This window comes from Stegodyphus dumicola, chromosome X1 (genome assembly GCF_044657685.1).
Source record: "Stegodyphus dumicola isolate Sdum_Otavi_A_Nest chromosome X1, ASM4465768v1".
Taxonomy (NCBI): Eukaryota; Metazoa; Arthropoda; class Arachnida; order Araneae; family Eresidae; genus Stegodyphus; species Stegodyphus dumicola.
Genome location: NC_140780.1, coordinates 13,261,077 through 13,285,847, shown reverse-complemented (window position 1 = coordinate 13,285,847; position 24,771 = coordinate 13,261,077). Strand labels below are relative to the sequence as shown.

Genomic DNA, 24,771 nt, shown 5'->3' with positions numbered 1-24,771 from the left:
GTTTCAAATGTTAATACTAATTACTTTGGTTTCTCAGTGTAATATTTTCATTTCGAAAAATATGTTATTACAAACATGTACTGTTTTGGCTTGCAATGAAAACGAAAAAGTTGTTGGCATTCTTCTTGATCAAGGTAGCGAAAGATTGTTTATTAAAGATACCTTAGCGAGATCTTTAAAATTAGAACCTATCCGAAATGAAAAATTGTCGTTCTTTTTTTTTGTTTGGAACTAAGAAGCCAATAACTGAGAATTATCCTTTGGTCATAATTGAATTAAGAGATAAAAATCAAAAGGATAGAATAAAATTGGAAGCCTAGTGACTAATAGAATATCAGCTTGTTCAATAAAGAGTCCCAGACATAACACACTCTAAAAAATGAAGCGCTTAGGTTTACATTCAGCATATCTAAGTGTAAACAAGAATGAAGAATTACAACATGTGGGAATATATTAACTGGCGCCAACCAATTGTGTATGCATGTAACAGGTCCCATTCGGGGCAGCGGTTATTTCTTTTCTGTTGGTTGCTACAGTAAAATATTGCATTAAATTGCATAAAGGGGACCATCCCAAGAGTTTTAAAATGCTCAGTTCTTCTATTTAGGTTGATAACTTATTTTATAGAAGTAAAACTGTAGAAGATGCATACTGATTGTCTGTAGATGTTGTAAATATTTTTCGAGATGCAGTTATGAATTTGGGGAAATTAAAATGAAACTCAAAGGAATTAAATGCCTTATGGATGAGGTCAAATATTAAAGCAAAAGATAAGTTCAATAAAGAAACAAAATTTTGGGCATGATTTGGAATCCTAGTAACGTTGTAATAAAGCTAAACATGAAACCAGTTCAGGAGTCGATTGGAAATGGTAAAAGCAACACAAAAAGACTAATGTTGAAAACTGCCACCAAAGTATTTGACTCTATTGGGTATTTGCAACCATTTATAGTTCATGTTAAGATCATGTCACAAGACATTTGTTTTCTGGGTTTAGACTGAGAAGCTACACTTCCCACCGATATCTAAAAAAAGTTGGATAGACTGGTGTGCAGAAATGAAATGTTTAAAAACCTCTGATTTTGCAAGAAAATTCTTTCACAACATTAATTACATGCAGCTGAGCATTCATATCTTTTATGATGCGACACCCAGAGGTTTTGGAGCAGTGGCATGCTTTAGATACGCTGTTGAAAATAAGGAACCTAAAACCAGTTTCATAATGGCAAAAAGTAAAATACCTTCCCTCAAATCTTTAAAACCTTGCCTAGATGTAAAGTAATGGGAGCTGTTGTAGGAGCTCATTTAGATAAATATTTAAAACACAGCAATAAATAATATGTTAAGGAGCAATATTTTTTGGAGTGACTCCCAAATAACGCTGCATTGGATAAGGAAATCACCAAATGTCTCAAAGCCATTTGTAGGCAACAGTGTAGCAGAAATCCAGGAAATTTGCAATGCTACCCACTGGTATGATTGCAGTGGAAAGGATAACTCAGCAGGTCTACTCTTTCAAGGGGAACGAGCTGAGACCATCATTTCAAGTTTGTTATGGCAAAACAGACCGAATTGGCTTGTCTAGCCTGAAAATTTGTGGCCAAAGATACCAAACATGGAGGCAAATGAGGAAGAGATATCCATATAAAAGACAAACACTCTTAATGCCCTGCAAGCTGCCATCAACAACAAGAACACTGCACAAATTTCCAATTCATTATTCAGTTTAAATCAGTTTAGCAAATTAAGTAAGGTATATCGAATAACAGCATGGATATATAGGTTCGTTAACACAATTCTAACTCTAGATCCGCAAGACTTTGTGGATATTATCCACTTCTGAAATAAATGAATGGAGAAAAATATTGGATTAAAACACTCAGTTTCAATATTTCAAAAAAGAAATCCTTGATTTATTTCAAGGAAAGTGAGTTGGCAAAAGGTGCAACATTTACTCGCTGAAAGGTTAAAGGGCAGAATATAATTTGCAGACTGTCTGCAATGTGCCAAGCATCCATGGATACTGCTGTCAAAGTGTCGATATGTCAAACTGTTAATTTTCGACGTACAGGAAAGGGTATTTGATTTCTGTGTGGCGTCCACTCTGGCGCACCTATGTGAAAAAGTTTGGGTTTGCAAAGGCAGACAATGAATTAAATCCTTGTTGAGCAGATGGATATTTTGCAAAAGATATAGTGTTCAGCCTGGAGTTCAAGATTTAGCTCCACTTCCTCCGGATCGAATTCTTCAGTCACCATCATTCACTGTAAGAGGATTGGACTGTGCAGGGCCATTTTTTTTTTTTATTAAAGAGAGCAACAATAAACACGATTACTTGTGCAATGACTCATGCCATCCATTTAGAACTGGTACCTTCCATGAACACAGAAGCATTCTTGTTAGCCTTTAGACGATTTAAGCGCTGTGAGGACTGTGTTCAACAATATACAGTGATAATGCGAAATCATTCAAGCATGCAGATATTGAACTTCAAAAACTGTGGAACTGTATTTCTAATCCTTCCATAAAGAATTTCTTTTCTTTTTACAATATTCATTGGAAGTTTATAGTTGAAATGGGAGCATAGGAGAGGATGATTAGAACGATCAAAACAAGTCTTAGAAAAATTCTTGGCTGTTCTTCGCTCACTCTTGATGAACTCAAAACAGTATTCATTGAGATTGAAATCATAATCAGTTCCATGACTGTTACTTACTTATATAGTGAACCCACAGAAACCTCTCCACTCACACCTGCACATTTTTTAATAGGTAGACATTTGCTATCCCTTCATAATTTTTCCCTCATTTTTAATCCCTTCATAAACCAAATGACATAGTGTTAATCAATGAAGAATGCTACCCTAGGAATATGTGGTCTCTGGGTAGAATTGTAGAGATTTTCCTGGGAAGGGATTTCAAAGTTCGCTCATATTCAATCAAAACTGGCACTGGACTAATAAGAAGTCCAGCTCAGTTAATTTACTGCTGAATGACCGAGTCCAAAAATTTAAAAATTAACAATATGTTTTCATAAGATTGAAACTTTCTTTTTGTGTTTTCATTATTGCATTCTTTTAATTATTATGTGCTAATAGAATTTTTATTCCTCTATTCTTTATATGAATAGTTTACTCAAGAAACCTTGTTTATTAGATCCTATGTAAAAATATGGTAATTACTATTTTGCAGTGTGATTGATGTAAATACGAATGATGACAATTGGAACTCTGTATTAAGAGTTTAGGTGGGGAGTGTTGTGAAATGCCTTTAGAGGGTGGTCTACCTTGCCTATTTTGTCAAGGTATGATTAGAATTTGAATTGTAATGTACTTAACTAAGACCTACAATGTTCTGTAAGGAAGTCGCTGTCCCCCAACAATTAGCAGCAAAAGAATGTTATGTTCTATTTCTGTAACTTGTAAAGAAATTAGTTGTTGTGTTTTTTAGACTGAGCCTTTTATTGCCTATTACATAAAAACCTGAACTATCAAAAGAACAAAATTGACTTTGTTGATTGTTACAGTCTTTATTGGATTAGTTTTTCATAACATGATCAGGAACAAAATAGGTGGTTGATGCATGGGTCATTCAATTTCAGAAATAGTCCGAGTGTTAGGTTTTCCTGCTCCACCCCGTCAAAAGTACAATTGACTGTATAGCACCAGTCCATGAAGTCATGGACACAGTTTGTTAAGTTCAAAATATAGAAGGATATAGCAACTCAGTAATGGTCTGAGATATTTTCTGTAAGTTAACTCCCCCCCCCCCCGTTTTTTCAATTTAATACTTTTGGTACTTGTTCCAAGATGTTTTGCTGCATGTAAGTAAATCTGCTGGACAATCACTTTAATCCCTTAATGCTTTTCTGCCATTTGGATTGAAATTGAGTCCACCATTAGGGCAAGTTCTAGTGTTGTAGCTCCTTGTTATCCATTATCACGGTCATAGGAGAAGCAACATGTTATTAATTAGGCATACTTAAATTCAGTGGCAGTTCAGTATATTGTTGTTCCTGTTCCTTGTGAAGCTACAGGAAAGAACATAGCTTTGCATATAGTATGTATTCGCTTGGTGATTATAGTCATTGAATTCTACTAATCTTTTTGGGTTATTCAAAGACTGCCATGATTTAAATAGATAGATGTAATCGTCATTATATTGTTGCATAATAAAAATTTAATCTTTGATGTGTTCTGATGTGTGTGATCTTTGAATTGTGGCTGTTTTTTATTATTAGAAAATATGCATGATATCCAGTTCTTCAAAGAAGAAATAAATTATGACATCATTAGCATAAAACTGAATGAGCTGAGAGTTTTTCTGTATGTAAGCTTTGGGAGTTTTTATCATCATTATAATTATCATAAAGGAAAGATTTTAATGTTGGTATTGTACTTTTGAGAAATCTACTATGTTGAGATGTTAGACTGTATTTGTTTGTGGATGTTCTAAGTATGCTTTGACAGCACAGCTGAAAATGATTTCTGCTATGGAGAGCCTCCGATTGAACTATGGAGATATGAAGAACTCAGGCTATCAAGGCAGAATGTTAAACACAATGCAATGCAAAGCACATCTAATGAGAAAGCTAATCTGGAAATATCTGCGATTTCATGCTGAACTAACAATTCGCAACAATAACAACAACTGAGACAGATGCTCTCTCTTCAGCCTTTCATAGTTTTCAACTGGCCGCTGAGATATTTCTAGTACTTTCTGCTTCTTGAATTTGCTGGAAAGCAGTATGAGGGCCAAATTACAGTTATAGCTAATATAGTGATCAATTACATTTATTCAGTTACAAAACCTATTATAGTGGTATAGGGACCGGACCAAAATGTCTCCAAGTTTGGTGACTTTTTGTCGACAAAATAAGTCACCAAAACTGTTGTCAGCTTGGTGATATCGTGCTATGTTGACGAGATACCCATTTACTCAGTGTTAAACGGACTTGCTCCAGTATTCTTACTTTTCCAGCATAGCTTCTCTCTATAGAATTTTCGCGTTACATTACACACACACACACACACACACACAAAAAAAAAAAAAATTACATGATTGCACTAAAATCATCCCTCTGTGTACAAAATTCGAAATAATACAAAGAAGATTGAAAAACATGTAATATTATTAATTATTGAATTACTCATTTTTGTTGTGTTTAGTTAGTAAATGTACACATGTAGGTAAATGTGTCCAAATTAATTCATATGTTGTACAAAATGATACATTCATATGTTATTTTTTATAGGAATTAGCTTTTCTGAAGAAGTTAAATATAAATCATGAACTTTCTATGAAGAGACTTAGTGATAGTTATGCTGCTAAAATTGCTCTGTTAGAACGTCAGTTTTTGCAGCAAAAACAACAGCTTCTTAGGGGTATGTATTCCAGGATTTACAAATTATTATTGAGTTTTGATTTATCTAATGGATATGACTAAGTCTGTATTATTTTTCTGTATTTATCAGTTGTCTGTGTTTATAGAAAGTGGATGTGATGTTCAAAAACCAATCTTTTAAATTTAAGAACCGTAAGACTTTGACTGCTTTCATGAAATTTGTAGTTTATGTATAATATTGTGCAGCATAGATAAGTATGTTCTCAAATATAAAAGAAACAGTTACAGATCAGCCTTATTTTGCATGTTCTGTGAATTGCATTCAACCTTTCATTGTGTAATGTTTTTAAATTTATATAGAGGAAAAATAGTCTTAAAAGTTTCCTAGGTAATGACTTAACCCTTTTAGTCCTAATGGGCACATATGTCCCAAAGATTAGATTTCATGTCCTTTTGGCCAAATAAAACCCACTTTTAAATGGTTTTTTTATGTTTGCAGTGTTTTTAATGAATTAGGGAACAAATATGTGACTAAAGAAACCTGGCAATACTTTTAGATTGCAGATGGCGCACTTATGTTTTTGAGCACACCAATCACTCAAGTTTCGATTTGTCTAATTTTTAAAATTTTACAGTTAAGTACAATTATATTTAAGGCATACTTAGTATGAAATAGTTCTTATTGAGTAAGAATTTAGCATTTCAAATGTCAGATATAAGAAACTGTAAATAATTTTTTTTGTGGGATATATTGTCCTAGTCGTATTTAATAGTGGGTTAATATGTTTCATCAGCTATCAAATTACTACATGCTGATATATTATGTTTGTGTTTATGAAATATGTATGAAAATTTTTGTTATATATGAACTAGTGCATGTGACAGAGTTTATGTTTTGTATTAATTTTAGTTTTAATTTAGATTTGTTTTCTGGGAAAGGGTAATATTCTGCGACAAATAGTCTTAGTGGGCAATACAATTGGGACATATTGTCCCAGGAGTTTTTAGAAAACAAGAAAAGTTAAAAACTTTAAACCCATACTACACTTCTTTTAGTATGTCAACATTAAATGTCAGTACTTTTTATAGTTAAATTTTAATCATGTAAATGTCAGGTTGAAAGGGTTAAAGAATGGATGGGCTTGTTATTAGTGATCTCCGTCTCCACTGTTTCAAATCCTTACCCCTTCAGCTTCATTTTTAGTTTTGAAAACAAGAATTCAAAGTGTGTGAGGCTGGAGGATGTGATATCAGGGTCCTGCTATTATAGGCTAAACACTATTGAGTTGGTAGATAGTCTGAGGTAATGCATTATGATGAAGAAACTATTATTTTGCTACTTGTCAGATCATTTTATCTGACACTCTTCCAGAGGCATTAAATCTTCTATCAAAATCTTGAGCCAGCTTCTTCTGTCTCAAGATTCCAACTTCATCAATAGTACATATAATGAGTGTTCTCTTGATAAAGCTGATGTACTGTCTCCATCATTTTTTATGTTTGTTGACTAGAGTGTTCATAATCATCTGCTGATCCAGTCCACATTCCTTAAACAGAGAAACCATTCAAAAGTTTGGAAATGACCAATAGTTTCATCCACTAAAATGATCTTTACGTTTGGTGCAAATGCATTGTTGATGGAAATCTGCCATTGTGGTTTTTGTTAAGAGCACGTTTAACCTCTGTGTAAATACTAGAATGCCACATTTTCCCCATGCTAACCCATTGTAATTGAGGAACAGTACTCCAAGTGGCTGGTACAATAACCACAATCTGTTAGAGAACAGGACATTCAATCTGAAAACTTTTTCACATGACCTTATATAATACTACAATTTTGATGTATTTTCAGATGCAAAATGAATTACTGAACAAATTAACTTTATTTAAGTTTCTTGAAACAAAATAAAGTAATTCAACATACATGCTAGAATGCAAAAATAATTTTTGCTTCTAATAACTTTCGTCCATTATTAGTACTGAAAACATACTGAAGTGGAGTGAAATTTAGTGCAAATTTTTTTTAAAGCCAATATGCTTCACTTCAACTATTTTTATGATAAGCCGTCAACTGTTGTCTTGGGGGTACACTTGCTTGTGAAACATAAACACTGGCATAATTTTGAAGCAGATAGCCATGAAATCATCTGTCAGGGCACTATGAAACATCCAGTTTCAGTTTCAGAGGAAGTTGATTCATATGCTGTTGCACAAAACATCATAGGTCAAGTGAAAGCTTGTAAAATGCCTGCAGAGGGTATTTTCACTGTTAAAAACAAAGCGGTGATGAAATTTATTAAAGATGCTGGTTGGAAGTCTTAAGTGAGTTGTACTTGTAACATAACTGAAAGAAACCTGGTAGAGAACTTCACATATTTAAGAGTGATCAATAAACTTGAGGGAGACATAGCATAACAAGTGTAGCCAAAGAGTTATCATATATAGTGTTTTTTTCACAAGTCAGATCCTTCCAGAAGACTAGTACTGGGTCAAGTGGGTTGGTGGTGGTCAGGAAAAAAAAAAAAAAAAAAAAAGCAATGTCAATGGATGACCAGTATATCTTTTTGCAGATCAAAAGAGACCTGTATTATATATCTGGCATATTGGTAAGCAGTTGTGTGTGTCAATGGATATCAAATATTGCAGTTTACTGAACCCAGATACCTATATAAAAATGGTCTGTATCCCTATCGTCTTAACTGTTGCATCTCATTGATGGCCACCTATCACCGTCACTCTTTAGAATGGTACGACACATAACCACTGAAGTAAGATGATGACCTTTACAGTTGAGAACTATTTTAGTATCACAAATGCTTCTGGATGTCAGATAATGTGGAAAGATGTTAAGGCAGTTTCATCCGTGTAACATCAGGGGAAGAGAATATTCAGATAGCTCTGCTATGTTCATCTGCAGGAGCAATATGTTGAATGTTGCACTTCCCTCCACATGTTTTATAGAGAATGCTGTTGTCAAGAAGTAGTGCTACTCTAATCAGCACAGTGACCGCTGTATTGTTTACAGTGGGTTCAAATTCCAGAGAAGGATTGAATGTTTATAAGAGTAGAGCATCCTAACTGCATGAGGACACTTAAAATGTTGGCAACCTAAAAGTCCTCTTGAGAGGCTTTTTGGTAGGGAAACAGTCTTATCCATCACAGTTGGGAGGGAAATTCCTATTCTCACAGGTGTAATATATTCACCTTCTGTGGTGCATCTTGATCAACATTCTTGTTGTTTATATTATGCCTATATGGCATTCCTGTAAGTTGCAAATGTCCAGCTACTTGAAATAGTTTCTCAACTAATTAGGGTGTACAAAAATATTTCTCAACTGGACAAATTATTCAGTAAAAGCTAAGATGAAATATGTTGGTATGAAAAACAAATCATGTAACTATTAAGAAAATTAACATATTTACCTCAACTTAGTTGTTTATTCACCAGTGTTTCCAAGGAGCATTTATAAATAATGCTTAAATTATTTTTAATTTTCTGTAATAACTTATAATGTACAATAATTCCTTGAGTGAAACAGATTTTTAAAATAATTTATTTCAGAAATAATTTGGTATGTTATTTAATGTTGTTTATTTGCAAATGAATGTTATGGGGCACTTCTGATTTCCCTTAGGTTTTATGATGAGAAAGCCAATTAAAAATTAAAAGCATAATTGGCCAATAATCACTTAAAGACACATTGCAGGTTAGTTTTATGGATATATGCAGTATAAAAGTTTTTGGTGAAAGAATAGATTTGACCGAAACATGTACGTCCCGAAATGGAAGGTTTATAGTTAGTGAAGTCAAGATTATATTTGTGAAATGATTGGTGAGGTTTTGTTGTCCCTCCTATTTTTTCCTGTACTATCAAGAAGTGATTCGTCCCCATGTATATATGTTCTAAGGTGCTGTTGAATTTATGTTTGATAATGGCAGAACACATCAGACACATGTTGTGGAGGTGTTGCTAGAAAGAGAGGATATTGCTGAAATGTATTAGCTAGTATGCTGCTCAAATTTAAATCATATAGATTATGCATGGAATGCTTTGGAAAGATACCTATTTGCATGCCCATATCCATCCAACAACTAAAACGGATGCTTATTGATGAATGAATACTCTTACCTAAAAATGTCCAATTGTCTGCTGTTGAGTATGGAGAGACACAGTACAATACAGCTATTGAAATTAAGGGAGGTCATAATTCCTTATTATAAGACATGTCTTTGTTGTTCTCCCTCTTGGACAGCTAATCATTTTTACTAACATCCGTTTATCTGTGAAACTCTTTTTCTGCTTGATCCTATACTGCATGCATCCTATTAGATTTTATGCTAGTTTGTTTTTCTTCCTTTGTGTACACTACTGTGTCTGCATTCTGCTTTTCTTCTCTGCAAGGTGATTCGTGCCGTTAAGACGAAGAATATTATCTGTGCTCGAATTTTGAACCGTGGTGGTGTAAAAAAAAATTCCCATTTAAAAAAAAAATTGGAAGCTTAAAAAACTTTCAAGTAATATTAGGTTTCACCTGGTTTGGTTTATTGCAGATCTGAAACACTATGCAGTTAGGGATTAAAAGTGTTTTTAGCTCAAATTTTTAATTTCATAATTTGTGCAAGATGTTTAAAAAGCCATTGCTGATTAAATGTAGCAGTTTGAATTGGTGTATCATGCTGTAGCGTAGCTGTATCCATAACTTTCATGTCTTCTGTTCCAGGGTTTATGCACAGCTAAGTCATAGCATTTTTAAGCTGTGAGGGCATATATATTGATGTTCATTTTGACACAGGTATTCTAATGGTGATAGTTAAAAATGTTTCCTCCCTGCTGGAGGAGAGGATATGTCTTTAGCCATACCAATATGAACTCAAGTGCAGAGAAAAGCACTTGAGTGACAAACTTGTTACGCATTAGTTTATTTACTGTTGTTTCAAATGAGATTTGACATAAATGGCATTATGACATTCAGTGTTTTTTATCAGTTTATTCAATTCATGGAGAGTTTGGAATGGTTTTTTTTTTTTTTTTTTTGGCCTAATTTTGCATTTTCATATCAGTATTAATTTCCAGTGTTTTCATTAGTAAATTTATTCTTTTAAAAGTTCAATAGAGATTTTTGTTTTTATTAATCTGTTATTGCTCTTTACCTATTTGGAAGAGAAAGATACTAATGCAGAATATAAAATTGAGCAAAAATGTGACTGTTTATTCATCAGTGTTTTCAAGGAAAATTTATAAATAATACTGAAATTATTGTTTTTAATTTTGTGTAATAACTTATACTGTACAATAATTCCTTGAGTGGGACGATTTTTAAAATGTTTCAAGAAATCAATATACAGTCAAAAGTCGTTAATCCGGACTCGTTGGGACTTCGGCGATTCCGGATTATCGATTGTTCCGGATTATAGATCATTAGTTTAAATCTCATAAGACGCCATGCAGAAATTCTAAAATTAAAAATATGAAACCTTAATTTATGAAATAAAGAACAATTATAATCTAAAGGGTATCAAAATTTACAAATAAAAAAGCTTAATATTTATTTGTTTACTTTATTGAACATTTCTTTCAATGTAAGTTGTTTTAAGTTGCTTCGTTTTATGTGATAATACTTTCTCTTTAATTCTATAAACAGACACAATTTCTAGTTCAGTTACAAAGTTCCGCTGTTCAAGTCCTGTTAATTGTTGTACCGAGAATATGACTAACTTGTCAATCGAAATTTTTTTCGTTTTCACTAACCTCTCTGTCACATTCTTCATGTCTTTATCCATTTTTTGCAGCAATTCCACTTTTTTTTTTGATGGACATCGAAACATACTATCGTTTTGTATGATCCTTTGGGAGCTCCAGAATCGGAAATTCTATTTGACATAATCGAAAATTCAAGTTTACTTTTATAGAATTGTTCTTACAGTCTGCAAAAAATAATAAGCCGGATCCAATTCGAAGATTAAGGAACAACGCAATCATCAACATTAACTGAAATAGATAATTAGATAATTTTAGATTATACCGTCCGTTATACATAAAACGCGCACGCAAAAACGTATTCTACGCTTGCGCACACGCATATGCGCAGTGGTAAAAGGTCTTACGTGCACGCGCAAACGTCTATGCGCATGTGTCAACGCGGCACATGCGCAGAAAGTTTTTAGCTTTGAGGTCCGGATTATAGATCATTCCGGATTATGGGTGTCTGAATTAACGACTTTTGACTGTATTATTAAATGCTGTTTATTGTAAATGGATGGTACAAGTCACTTCTGATTTCTCTTAGGTTTCATGATTAGGAAATCATAACAGTTGTCAAATAAATTAAAAATTAAAAGTATAATCACTTGATAATCACTGCATGGCACATTACAAGTTAAATTTATGGATATGTGCAGTATAATATAAAACTCTATTGATTTTGAGGCTTCATACATAGGCCCCTTTTTTTTTCAGGAGTAATAAATATTTTGCTGTTGAAGAAGAGGATTCTAGAGATTTTATTCTGAAACTATACTACTTTAAAGTTGTATTTTTGTCTAGTTTTAAATGCCTTTTACTTACACCTAGTGATTAAAAAGTCAACAATTAAGTTATCTTTGCCTTTGAAAAATAGTTAATTATGATCTATTCAGTTATTTTTGGCCTTTTTGTGTATTTACAGTAATTTCAAAAGGTCAGTTTCTATAATATAAGCATGAAAATTAGTTTATAAAATATGAGTCTTTTATCTTGATTAATGCTTTTGGATGCTGAAAAGTAACCATGGTTAAATTAGGAAAAGTGCTAGAATGAAAGTATTTAATAAAAGTTGCATAGTAATCATAAATGTTTATTCTTTTGAGATGTAAATTTTGGAGATTTTGCTTTAATTTTTCCATCATTAACAGAACTACAATAGAACAAGCTTGGAAACAAATTAATCACTAAGTAGCTTGTTCTTATTGTATTTTATTTGTTGTTCTGTTTGAGAATGTTAAATTTACTGCTTTTAATATCTTTTGAAAATGAATGACAGTTTTAATTACATATGATCTGTAATCTCTGTAAATGCCTCCGGCACCAGAGTCTTTTAATAAAAATGTGGTATTGACTGATGTGGACATAATAAACTGTTATTCATTTGATAGAACTCTTAATAAAATTTAAAAAAAGAAACTCAGTTTGGTTCTCATGTTATTCCTATTAATAAGAAAATTCTTAAATTTTGGTAAAAGTGTCCCTTTCCATTTGTTTTCATGACAAGTACAGTATTACTAAAACAAAGATTGTAGGCTTAATAATTCCAAAAAGGTATCTCATTTAGGAAATGTGTCGATATTTCATTATGTAAATGCAAAGAATAATCAATGTGTGCTTAATGGCTAAAAATGCCAGCAGCTGAAAGAAAGTATTTTAATATTTAAAAGAGCATTAAAAAATGCTATTTGGAGCAATCAACCAGAAAACTAGAAAGTTCTTGAGAAGTTGTAGCATAAGGCCAAGATGTAACATAGAATTCAAACGATACAGCTGCATGCTGAAGATAAAGGCATTACAATTTATTGCTGATTAAAAAAAGGCATAAAACAGTAGCAAATTCTTCAGCTTCTCAAATAAGAATAAAACTAACAGGTTTAGCTCAGCTGTCCAGCAAAACTGGAGTTTCAGACTGGTCAATGGCAATTATTGGCATTGCTGCTTTAAAGGATAGGAAATTTTCGGCAAAAGGTATATCATAGTGAGATCAAGAGGCCAAAATCTCAAAATGATATATTATTAAAAAAAAAAAAAAATTAAACAGCACACCTTAGTTGTATGATGTTTATTTTGATATGGTGATATTGGGTGATTTTGATGGTGATTGGCAGGGCTTTTTACACTCGATCATAATAACAAATACTTTCACTGCATTGTCTTCAACCTACAGTGACTATCCCCTTTCTATTCAGATACTGATAATATGCAGTAATTCTAAGATACGTTTCATGGGGAGTCAGGTGCATTTTCCTGACTATAATGTATAGGTATATCTAGCGAGTAGTAACCTTTCCCTCTGCTCTTTTGAAGACTTGGGACCTTTCAGAATTAGATATAAACTAATGGATAGAAATAAAAAAATTTTGTGTGTGTGTGCATGTGCATGTGTCCTGTGTTGCACATGCAACTGTTCCATTCTGAGTTCATCAGTTTATTGTGTAAACATCAACATGAGATTTTCAAGCGAGTATTTCAAAACATTTGTGCCATTCTTCAACTCAGTTTTGTGTTCTTGGAATACCAAGATCTAATTTATCGAATATGGGCCAGAAGTTTGGAGAAAATAAAGCAGGACTTTGAATAATCCTTCCATTTCTTGTATTCTACCTAATTTTATCATATTGGAATAATTATTCTTGAATCATTTTACTACTGTATTTGCTTCATCAGGATAAGGAGCTTTATGTCATCAAATGCAGATGGAATATCATCAGATGGAAGAAAAGCAAGAGCTGAAATGTGCCATTTTTACTCTTTGCAGTACCTTTTAGCATGCCGTGATGTTTAATCTTTGCAATACCTTTTAGCAAGCCCCAAATGTTAGAATATGCATCACACACTTCATCCTAAATGAAATGAACACCTAACAAGTGGCATCTCTGAATTCATGACTAGAAGAGTTAATAACTGCTGTTTCAGAATTACTAATAATGAAATGAGATTTAATTTTATGTCATGTTCAGCAGCAAAAATCATTAAAATATTGATATAAGTGAGTATAACACTCCTCCGATTATCTGGTCATTAAAGTATGAACAAGCACTTTTGCATTTTTACCAGTTCTGACGGTCATGTATGGTATACAGTTGAATGAAAGTCTCAGAATGGTTTTAATTGCCCCATCTATGATCCAGTAAACAGTGTACAATGTTAAACTGTGCAACACTTAGCACCAGAGGTGCTTTTAATCTCAATTCTCACTTTTTGTCCATATCACTTTTAAAATAATAGGATGTTGCCACCAAATGTTATCACCATATATTATTTTAAAGGAAATAGCTTTGCAAAAGTAAAAAAAAAAAAGTATAGTAACATTGTATTGGGTATTTTAAAGGCATTGTAGCGAAGCGGTATCTTAACTTTAAATTAATAAACCTAAGAATACATCAATGCGAGTGGACTGTAAATTAACCATTATTCGGCAGTTTGAACTTTCGAACACAACACACAGCACAAAGTAAAAAACGACAGAGTTACAATGAGCGGTTTTAAGAATGCAAGAACAAAATGCGAGCTACGCATACAATCTACGCGTTGCGAAATGATATCTCACAGACAGGCAGAGAGCTCTGGTGGCCGAAACATTCCGCCCGGCATTGAAACATCGTTTCAAAATAAATAGCTTTTACAAAATGAAATTATCATAACAATATTAAATTATGCAAAAATGTGTCATTAAAATATTCACAAGAAAACATAATATGAAATTATGCAATGAAACTAAATTGTTCTCAAAACAGATGCACAGAAGCCTTGATACAATTCAGGAACTTAATTATAGTTAAAGTAAAGTACAAAGTTATAATGCTTTAGGGAAAAAAACTTAATCATTGATAGGCAAAACACTAAGTTTGTGAATTGGCCTTTTGAAAACTCCGTTAGCAGTTTTGATCTTCACGATACGCACAATATTATCTGAGCTAGGAAAAACTTCCAGCACCCTTCCTAATTTCCATCGTAGCAGGGGGTAAATTGTCTTCCTTTATGATAACTAAATCATTAACCTTTAAATTAGGTTGCACTTTCAACCATTTTGAATGTCGTTGCAAATTAGAAATGTATTCATTGGACCATCTTTTCCAAAAGCTTTGAAACATTTTCTCAACAAGCTTCCAACGTTGCAATATAGGAATTTTTTGATCGTGTAAACTTTCTTCTGGTAAGGCAGTTAGCGGGGTACCAATTAAAAAATGGCCTGGCGTAAGTGCAGAAAATTCTGATGGATCTTCAGACAGTGGACACAAAGGTCGCAAATTTAAACAAGCTTCAGTTTGAGCTAGCGATGTCGTAAATTCTTCTTGCGTTAGAAGTTGGTCACCTATGGTTCGCTTGAGATGTAACTTTGTAGATTTGACTGCAGCTTCCCATAATCCTCCAAAATGTGGCGCTGCGGGAGGATTAAATATCCACTTAATACCTTTAGTAGAGCAATATTTATTAACCAATTTATTTTCATTCAAGGAGTTTATTACTCTTTTCAATTCCTTATCTGCAGCAATAAAATTTGTGCCTCAATCGCTATGCACTTCTATTGGTTTTCCTCTTCGAGATACAAAGCGCTTCAAAGCCGCAATAAATGATTCTGATGTAAGATTACCTACTAATTCAATATGTATAGCTCTTGTAGTAAAATACACGAATACACAAATGTAGCATTTCGTTGGTTTTACTCCTCGACCTTGCCTGGGCTTCACTTGAAATGGCCCGGCGTAGTCAATTCCAACTTTGAAGAAACCTTTGACGGAACGACTCTAGACGATGGTAAATCAGACATTATCTGGGTAGATGTTTTAGCTCGTACACGATGACATTTCACACATTTCCAAATCTGTTGTATTACAACTGACCTAGCGTGGATTATCCAATATTCTCTTCTAATTACTGATAGCAATAGCAGGGGGCCAGCATGAAGATGGGATTCATGAAAATGATTCACTATAATCTGTGTTATGTGATGTTTCTTTAGCAACAAAATAGGATATTTTCTGTCCTGCGCGATGTTGGATTGTCTTAATCTTCCTCCAACGCGTATAAGTCCATTCTTATCGATAAACGGGTTCAAAGAAAGGATCTTACTATTTGTGTTTAACGGTTGATTCTTTTTCAGAAGATTATATTCATTAAAAAACTCATTCATTTGAACTATTCTAACAATTGCATTTCTAGCATATTGCAATTCTTCGGTTTTAAGGTAACCCTTAATCCCTGTTGCGGTAGATTTAGCTGAATTATTTGCAAACCGAAAACACCATGCGATGATTCTTTTAAGTTTCAAGAATGATGAAACTTCATTAAGGATTGGAATTTGCGAAGCGACTGTTCCAATTGAACAAGAAATATTTTTCCGTTGTTCCCTTAAAGACTCTTCTGAAAATGGTAAGTTGATATAGAACGGAATATTATTTGAATTAAGCCACTGAGGACCTGTCCACCACAAGTCATGAGTAGAAAGTTCTGAAGGCAAAAGACCTCTTGATGCGCAATCAGCTGGATTCTCCTTTCCTTTTATATGATTCCAATGCGATGAAGGTAAGACTGATTGAATTTCTGAAACGCGGTTGGCTACGAAGGTTTGCCAACGTGTTGGTTCTGATTGTATCCAGGACAAAACTATCAATGAATCACTCCATGCGTAAATATCGTCAACATGAATTCTGCACAGCTTGAACCAAATGCACTAATAGAACTGCAGAGCAGAGTTCTAAACGAGGAATAGAGATTACTTTCAGAGGAGCTACGCGAGTTTTTGATGTTAGTAGCTGCACCGAAATTGAAGAATTATTTGAAGACTTTAAATAAATCACTGCGGCGTAAGCTTTCTCTGATGCGTCATAGAAACAATGAAGTTCTACATTTGTAGATTTGGGCAATAATACTCTCCTAGGAATATGAATGCATTCAAGATTTGTGATATCTTCACAATAGATTTTCCATCTTTGATTGATTTCATCTGGCAAGGGATCATCCCACGAGATTTGTAATTTCCCTATGTCTTGAAGCAAGATTTTTGCTGCAACTATAAAAGGGGCTAACCAACCAAGTGGATCAAAGATTTTCGAAATAGAAGATAAAATTATTCTTTTAGTAGAACACTCTCTGTTTTCGAGATTTCCAAAGTGACAAGTAAACTCGTCTTGCACCTTGGGACCATTCATTAGCATGTCATTAAGCGATATCCCTGATGTAGTTTTGGCACTAGCATTGAAAATGACGCGTAGTTTTGTGGTAAGACTGGATTCTTTTAGCACGTGATGATGAGGTATATAATAATGAAAATTTACTTTATCTAAATTATCATCGGATAATTCTTCCATGTGTCCAAGTGATAAATATTTGGACATGAAGTCTTTATACTGTTGATATACTTCAGGAGTTTTTATTAGTTTTTGTTCCAGACTAAGAAAGTTGCGAAAGGCTGATGGTCTGGAATTACCTAACTCATTTCTTTTAGGCTTGAATGGCAGTTTTACTGAGTAACGACCCTTTTCACTACGCACGTGATTTTCCACGAAATGATTTTTACACAATCTTTCCTCTTTAGTTAAAGGTTTCGATGTGGGAATTTGTTCCAAATCCCAAAATGATTTAATTAATTCCTCCGTGTTTACGTCTAGCATATTGACTGAAACCTGCTTACGGTTCGAGAATTCAAAATGTGTAGTTCCAGCAATTACCCATCCTAACTTAGAACAACATGCAAATGGAAGATTTTTGCCCCTTTTAATTACCTCGCCATTTATTAAAGTAAGGAATACATTAACTCCAAGTAAAATAGCAATTTCTCCCGATTCATGAAATGTAGGATCTGCTAAAGTTAAATCTTGGAAATTTTCATATAAATTCAAAGGTAATGTTACACTTGGAATGTTTCCTGTAATTTTGTCTATTATGTAAGCGGACGTTGAAATTCTGTAATTAGTATTAAAATGAGGTGTAAACAACAACTCAACTTCTCCAGTAGTAGTTGTATTGAACATACCTAAGGATGACGCTAATATCATCGAATCCTTTATGCTCAATCCTAAATTGATAGCTGTTTTCCGACGAATGAATGATTTTTCACTACCTGAATCTAGTAAACATCTACAATTTATGAATTCATTTTTTGAGTTTTGAACCTTAATTAAAGCAGTACACAAAAGTACATGACTACGTTTACCATTAGCATGAGCTCTAAAATGTTGATTTTCATAGTTGTTTGCACAAACAGTTGGAGAAACCTCACTCAAGTTGTTTTCTGGTTTAATTTGCGATTTCGGAACAAACACTTGTGCTTCCGGTGAAGGGAATCTAGATGCATTTTTTGGTTTGAAATTATTTTCTAAATGCAAAATACTATGATGATGCTTAAAACAATGCTTGCAGGTATTTGCACTCTTACACATTTTAACTTTATGGACATTAGACAAGCAATTAAAACAAAGTTTATTAGTCTTAACAAACTCTATTTGTTTTTGCACTGGTAAAATTAAAAAATTAGAACACCTGTATAAAAAATGATCTTCTTTACAAAATAAGCAAGTAGAATTAGTAATCAGAGAAGTAACCCTATTATACACTGGTTTATCTGATTTATGCGTTTTACTAATTAAAGGTTTACTGTTCTGTAATGTTCTAGCGTAATTCTTCAAAAATTCTATCAAGTCATTCAACTTTGGTATTTCGTCTTTTTTTAATTGACGCTCCCACCACAACTTTGTCGAAACGTCAAGTTTTTGCAAAATAATATACAACAACAAAGTATCACTAAAATTATCTATCCTTTGATCTAATATTTCCAATGAGCGAGTAATTTCATTTATGTTATCTACTAAACTTAATATCGATGACGCAGATTCTGTTTGTATTCGTGAAACGTTAAGAATTCTTTTAATAAAAGCAAATATCTGTTCTCTCTTATTAGAAAATCTCTCTTCTATTAAATTCCCAGCAATACTGAAATTTTGATCAGCTATGGGAATTGACTGAACAATGCGATAAGCATCATTTTTCAAAGAACTCTTTAAATATTGTAATTTTTGAGCTCCAGATAGAATTGGATTGTTGCGAACACTAGCGTTAAATAAATCTTTAAATGTTATCCATTCTGTTAAAATTCCGCTAAATGTGGGTAAAAATAATTTCGGTAACTTTAAACTTTCAGAGATTGATTCAGGTACGACAGGTTTGTCGCCATTTGCATTTACGACCTTGTAAATCTTTAACTTACGAATAATTTTTAAGTGAACCTCTTCAATTTTCTCTAAAATCGACTGTTCTTCCTCAACGAAAGTGTCTATTTTATCATCATAACAATTTGTATAAATTTCTTTAAATAGAGATTTAAAATCTTCCTTAAAGATTTTATATTTTTCTAGGATTAATTCAGCTTGAGCATTATCTAAGTTATCATAACCTATTCTCTCGATAAATTTCGTTAACTGTGTTTTCAAAATTCTCTTTCGCTTTTTTTCTATATCTGACATTTTGAAAATATTCTAAATTCACGATTAATACTTTAAACACAACAATAGTAGCAATAACGAAATCTCAAATGCAATTAAAATGCGTTAACTATTTCACTCACCTCGAACACTGTATCCATTCCGTAAGTCTTGAGAATTCTAAACCGAAATTGCATTATCAACTCCATTACGGACACGTAGAATTCTTATTCACAAGCGTGGGTTATTCTCGAAGCTCCGGCTCGACGGACCAAATAATGTAGCGAAGCGGTATCTTAACTTTAAATTAATAAACCTAAGAATACATCACTGCGAGTGGACTGTAAATTTAACCTTTATTCGCGGTTTGAACTTTCGAACACAAAACAGCACAAAGTAAAAAAACGACAGAGTTACAATGAGCGGTTTTAAGAATGCAAGAACAAAATGCGAGCCACGCATACAATCTGCGCATTGCGAAATAATATCTCACAGACAGGCAGAGAGCTCTGGTGGCCGAAACAGGCATGCTGTGAAAGTGATATTTAGTAAATGAAGCTAAAAAGAGAAAAAGTTTATAAAAAGGCAAAAGAAGTTATGTAATGATAAGAAAACTGAACTTATATATGATGAACTGAAAATCCTTTGTTAAAAATTTTTCATCACAAGTAGACATAAGTTCTAATGGAATATCAATATGTGCCATTGTAGGTGCTGCAGATGCTAAACATTTTTACAAGCTATTTTTATAACTTAATGTTGAGCTTGGTTATAGGCATTGCAGGATGACTTTGCTCCATGATGACAGCATTGATTTCCTCTTAAATAATTTGAATTGGTATTGGGCCTTTTGCTTAGTATGATCTATTACTACAACCACATCTTGGTTTTTAGCACCAGGTCCATGAATTTTTTTTTTTTTTTTTTTTGAAAATGATGTCCAGCTATAAATATGGAGTTTGCATACCATGCATAATTCAGAGTTTTGCGTTTCTCACAACACTAATAAAAAAGATCACAGCAATTAACTTAGGATGCTCACTTTTTGAAGAGAGAATTTTGTATACTTGAGCCATTTTGCAATACACAAACCCCTAACACAACCACTTAATACATGGCAAAGAAAGAATAAGAAGAGTTAGCAAGAGACTAGATGAATGAGGTACAGTGTGAAGTGTTGCACTTGTCTATAGTATTTCAGCCAGCCAATATTTTTTACATTCTTTCTTCAGATTCTGTATACACAATGTGGAATGCCAGGTTATCTCCCTCATCCAATTAGTAACCAGAAAGGCTGAAAACACATCTGGAGGATTATGTTTTATTGAAATAAAGATCCAAAAGTTCCTCAACAGTGAGAAGCTTGAGGAACGAGCAGTAGTACATTTGAGAAACATTCAAGTGAAGTGAAGCTAACAGGTGTAAATGTATAAAAAAAGGGGGGAAGGGATTCTTTAGAAATCCAAACTATAAATAAAAATTTCACAAATTAACTAAATGCTCTTAAACATATATTTAGTCACTTTTATGAATCTTAATTAACTGCATGGTCATAAAAGTTATATTCACATGCAAGTAATTAGTAGAAAAGAGACAAACAATTTAAAAAAGGAGCATCCATGAAAGGAAAGAATGATAAAAAAGAGCAGGGGGAATTGCAGTGTTGAGTAACTTGTCGGGCAAACATACGCACCCAGCAAGTAGTTAGGAATCTGAGTCAAATGGTATTGATACACCATGAAGTTTTCCCAGAACTCCTAGTAAACATGAGTTTTTTCTAACAGAAACATTTTCAGCATGTGAATTTGAAAGAAACTGGATGCAAAGATTTCACTTCAACCCCCATCTGCTGGCACTTGAGATGGAATACTGACCACTTATAATACCTTTTAACAGATTTTATTAAATTTAAGATAAGGAAATTTTACCCCTCTCAGCTTCTATCTGGACGAAGAGCTTTGTAAACAATGTCTGACAGGTACAGGAAGTGTGAAGTGGAATGAACATTTTGGCCAAAATTTTTGACATACTGTTTTATAGAAGCACTATATACCTGAATAACAAATAAGCAGCTCTTGTCAAGTTAAATAGAGAACCAGAAACAGCTTTCATGGGTACAGTTAGGTATTCTGATTCTGGAGAATCAACCCTTTTTCTGAGTTTTATAAGCAGTGAAGATACATTTGATAAGTGGCAGTTTTTCCTTTGATTAGTATGTGTTTGTTTTGGTTCCTGAAAATATGAACTAAGCAATTGATTTTATTAACCAGGGAGTTTAATAAGAGGCACATTTTACATATTTGAAATTAGGCAAAAAAGGAACTTTAGATTGATATACGTTTTCAATAAAATAAAATTTATTTTAAGGGCATCACCCCCAGTCTATATGAGCCTTTCTTTTAATGCCAATATTTTGATGATCATACAAATTTATAGTATGTATAACTTAAAAGCATTATAAGATTAAGGTTTATTTCAAATTATTTACCCTTTTAAAATTATTTAAATTTTTGTATTATATTTTCCTTGCAGCTCGAGAAGCAGCAATCTGGGAACTAGAAGAGAGGCATTTGCAAGAAAAGCATCAGTTATCAAAACGACAGTTGAAAGACATTTTTTTCCTTCAGCGCCATCAAATGCTAGTACGTCATGAAAAGGTATATTACAAATAATTAGCAGTAATATCATGTAATCTATAGATAAATGAACTCATCTTTCCAATTGGTTTCTGCTTTTACAATATACTGAAGTTGTATGAATGCAAGCGTATTAAAAATTCCTAAAATAGTTAAATATTAAGTTACTACAGTAATATTAAAAACAAGATTTTAATTTACGCCTATTGAAAAAGGGGGGACATTTAACTGAACCCCAGAAGATGCCATTATTGTAATTTCTATTTCAAATGGCTGCAATGGTCGCAATTTTCCAAAATATCGACAATTGTTTATCAGAATGCTATTTGGATAGATGGATTTAGAATGTGTTAAAGTCCTCTGAAAGTGTAAGTAATTGTGAATATTTCATTTAATAAAACTCTCTTATTAGTATTGGCATTGTTTCCCCCTCAGTCATCTTTATTTGGTGACTACAAAGTAGTGATGGCTGATGCAGTGAGAAGCATCATCTATTCTGTTTATAAGTGTGATGTCATTTTTAATCACATGAGAATATCTGAAATGGAAACAGGGAATTTGCTTGTGGAATTGGAATATGAAGGAATAGGTTTAGTTTTATTATGACAAAGTGTAAAAGGGCTATCTACCAAAGGGGAAACAGGATCATGCACGATGTTCTAAGGCAAACTGGCTGTTATCAATGTTTTTACAGCTGTCCATACAGCCAACAACCCATTCACTGGGATTTGAGCTTGGGTCAAACTGTCAGTGCTCAGCATTTTTACCAAGTCAGTTGCTGGTGAATCATCAGGATAGATTTTTTTCACGTTACCTCCAGGCTGTAGTGATCATGAATGATTTTAATCTTAATTGAGCTATCCAGTGGAAAATGTACAAAGGAGTTCAGCTGGTCTTAAGGATTTCTGCCTAATGGAATCCAAGGAACACAGGCTAGATGACTGAATTTTAGTAAATATAAAGGTCATAGAATGTATTATATAATTTTGTGCATAATGTATGATATTTTTGCTTTTGTCATAGTTTTTCTCATTTAACATTTTAGTAGCAATTTTGTTATTGAAATGCCCATACAAATCTAAAAGGTTGATAAAATCCTATTAACCAGCAAGTTTGATGTAATAGAGTAACGATAATGATAATAATTGTTGTTTAACCAATGATTAACCACTTCCCTCACAAATTTTTTTGAAAAAAAAGAAATGCAAAAAATCATCACTTTTTTATTTTATTATTAAATACAAGGAAACGAATAAAACAAAATATGTAGGTCTTAAGTTGAATTTTTAATTTTTTACAGGTGTAAAAGCATTTAGTTTTAATAATAGTTTACTATCTCGAGTTATCTTAGGCAAATGAAAAAAGTTAGTCTTTCTATGATAGTTTTTGAGAAAAGTAGCAATGCAAAGTAATACCTGACATTCTGTACACTGGTATCTTTTCTTACTGGCTTACCTCTGGAATTATCTTACCTCTCGTCCAAATCCGACACTTGAACTATGGTCTTCAATAAGGCTACATACAGAAGAATAACTTCCACTATTTTCAATGTCCGCCTCTTCATACTCATATCTGAAAAATCATCACTTTCACTATCTCACATCATCGCTTATTATTTTACTTTTTTTAATGCAACTATCCTTCTTTATACATTACTAATGCACAAGCTGACGTATACTATACAATAGGGAAAACATGCGTCCAGTCCCACCAAAAGAACCAAAAAACCAACAAAACTTGGCAAACTGCCAATCAAAGCTAAATATTTTCTTTCATTTCCTCTAGGCCAAGCAAAACTGTGATAAAACTAGTCGTACTGACAAATTCTGCTTGGCCCAAGTTTTCATGGGATAATAATTAACTGCGATATATATGAACTCGAAACAATTCGGGATAATCAGGCAAGCCATTAATCAATGATTATTCAAAGTTTAGAAGAGAAAAGAATTGAAGATTTTAAGTGCTATTATAAATTATTAAAAGTTCATTAGTTTAGTAAAAAATATATGTACAGGTAGCCCTCCTACAACACAACATTCGGTAGCATGGTTTCTCTATAACACTATTCATAAATTGTGAGAACCCTCCTACAACACAGTTTTCCTATAATACGGTTTTGCTGTAACATGATAAGAAAACTGCCCAAGCAATCCGAAGAAATTTAATGAACTCTGCATGAAGTTTTTCCATATTGCGCAAAGCACCCATATAATCATTTAGCTCATAAGAATCCTTGTTTCGTAAGTTCTGCCAGTTGTCTTCCAAGATCCGGTACCCGTAAGAACAAATGTCCTCAGCTGACCCACATGAACAAATGTGTAATGAAGAAACCTCACTATCTCAGAAGGTGAACAATATGAGGTCACAATGAGTGCTCTAAAATGCATGACCTGGACATTCAACTTCCAGAATTGGAATCCTCGTCTCCATGGCCTGAAAACAAAAGTGTCTGATGCTACAGGTCGGCAGTCTGCATTGAGCCACAATGTGTTAAAGAGTAACTTCTTCGTCTTTAAGACAAGGAGAAAAGGCATCTCACATCGGAAAAAATTTTAATTGGAATGAAAAAACAGTCCGGACTACTAAGAAAAATGAAAAAGAAATAAGAAGTGCAGTTGCTGCAGGATC

The 24,771-nt window shown here is 33.2% G+C and overlaps 1 protein-coding gene across 2 annotated transcripts in view; it reads left to right on the top strand.

Moving 5' to 3' along the window:
* The window catches only part of LOC118198763 (STE20-like serine/threonine-protein kinase), a 249,198-nt gene that overhangs the window by 210,261 nt on the left and 14,166 nt on the right, over positions 1-24,771 (top strand). The window contains exons 17-18 of one of the 2 annotated variants that reach the window (XM_085808321.1): positions 5,254-5,383; positions 22,040-22,164. In XM_085808321.1, coding sequence (XP_085664447.1) covers positions 5,254-5,383; positions 22,040-22,164 — 255 coding nt within the window. Of the gene's footprint in view, positions 1-5,253; positions 5,384-11,801; positions 12,494-22,039; positions 22,165-24,771 lie in introns of those variants that run through there. The other variant, XM_085808323.1, reaches the window with a different exon arrangement.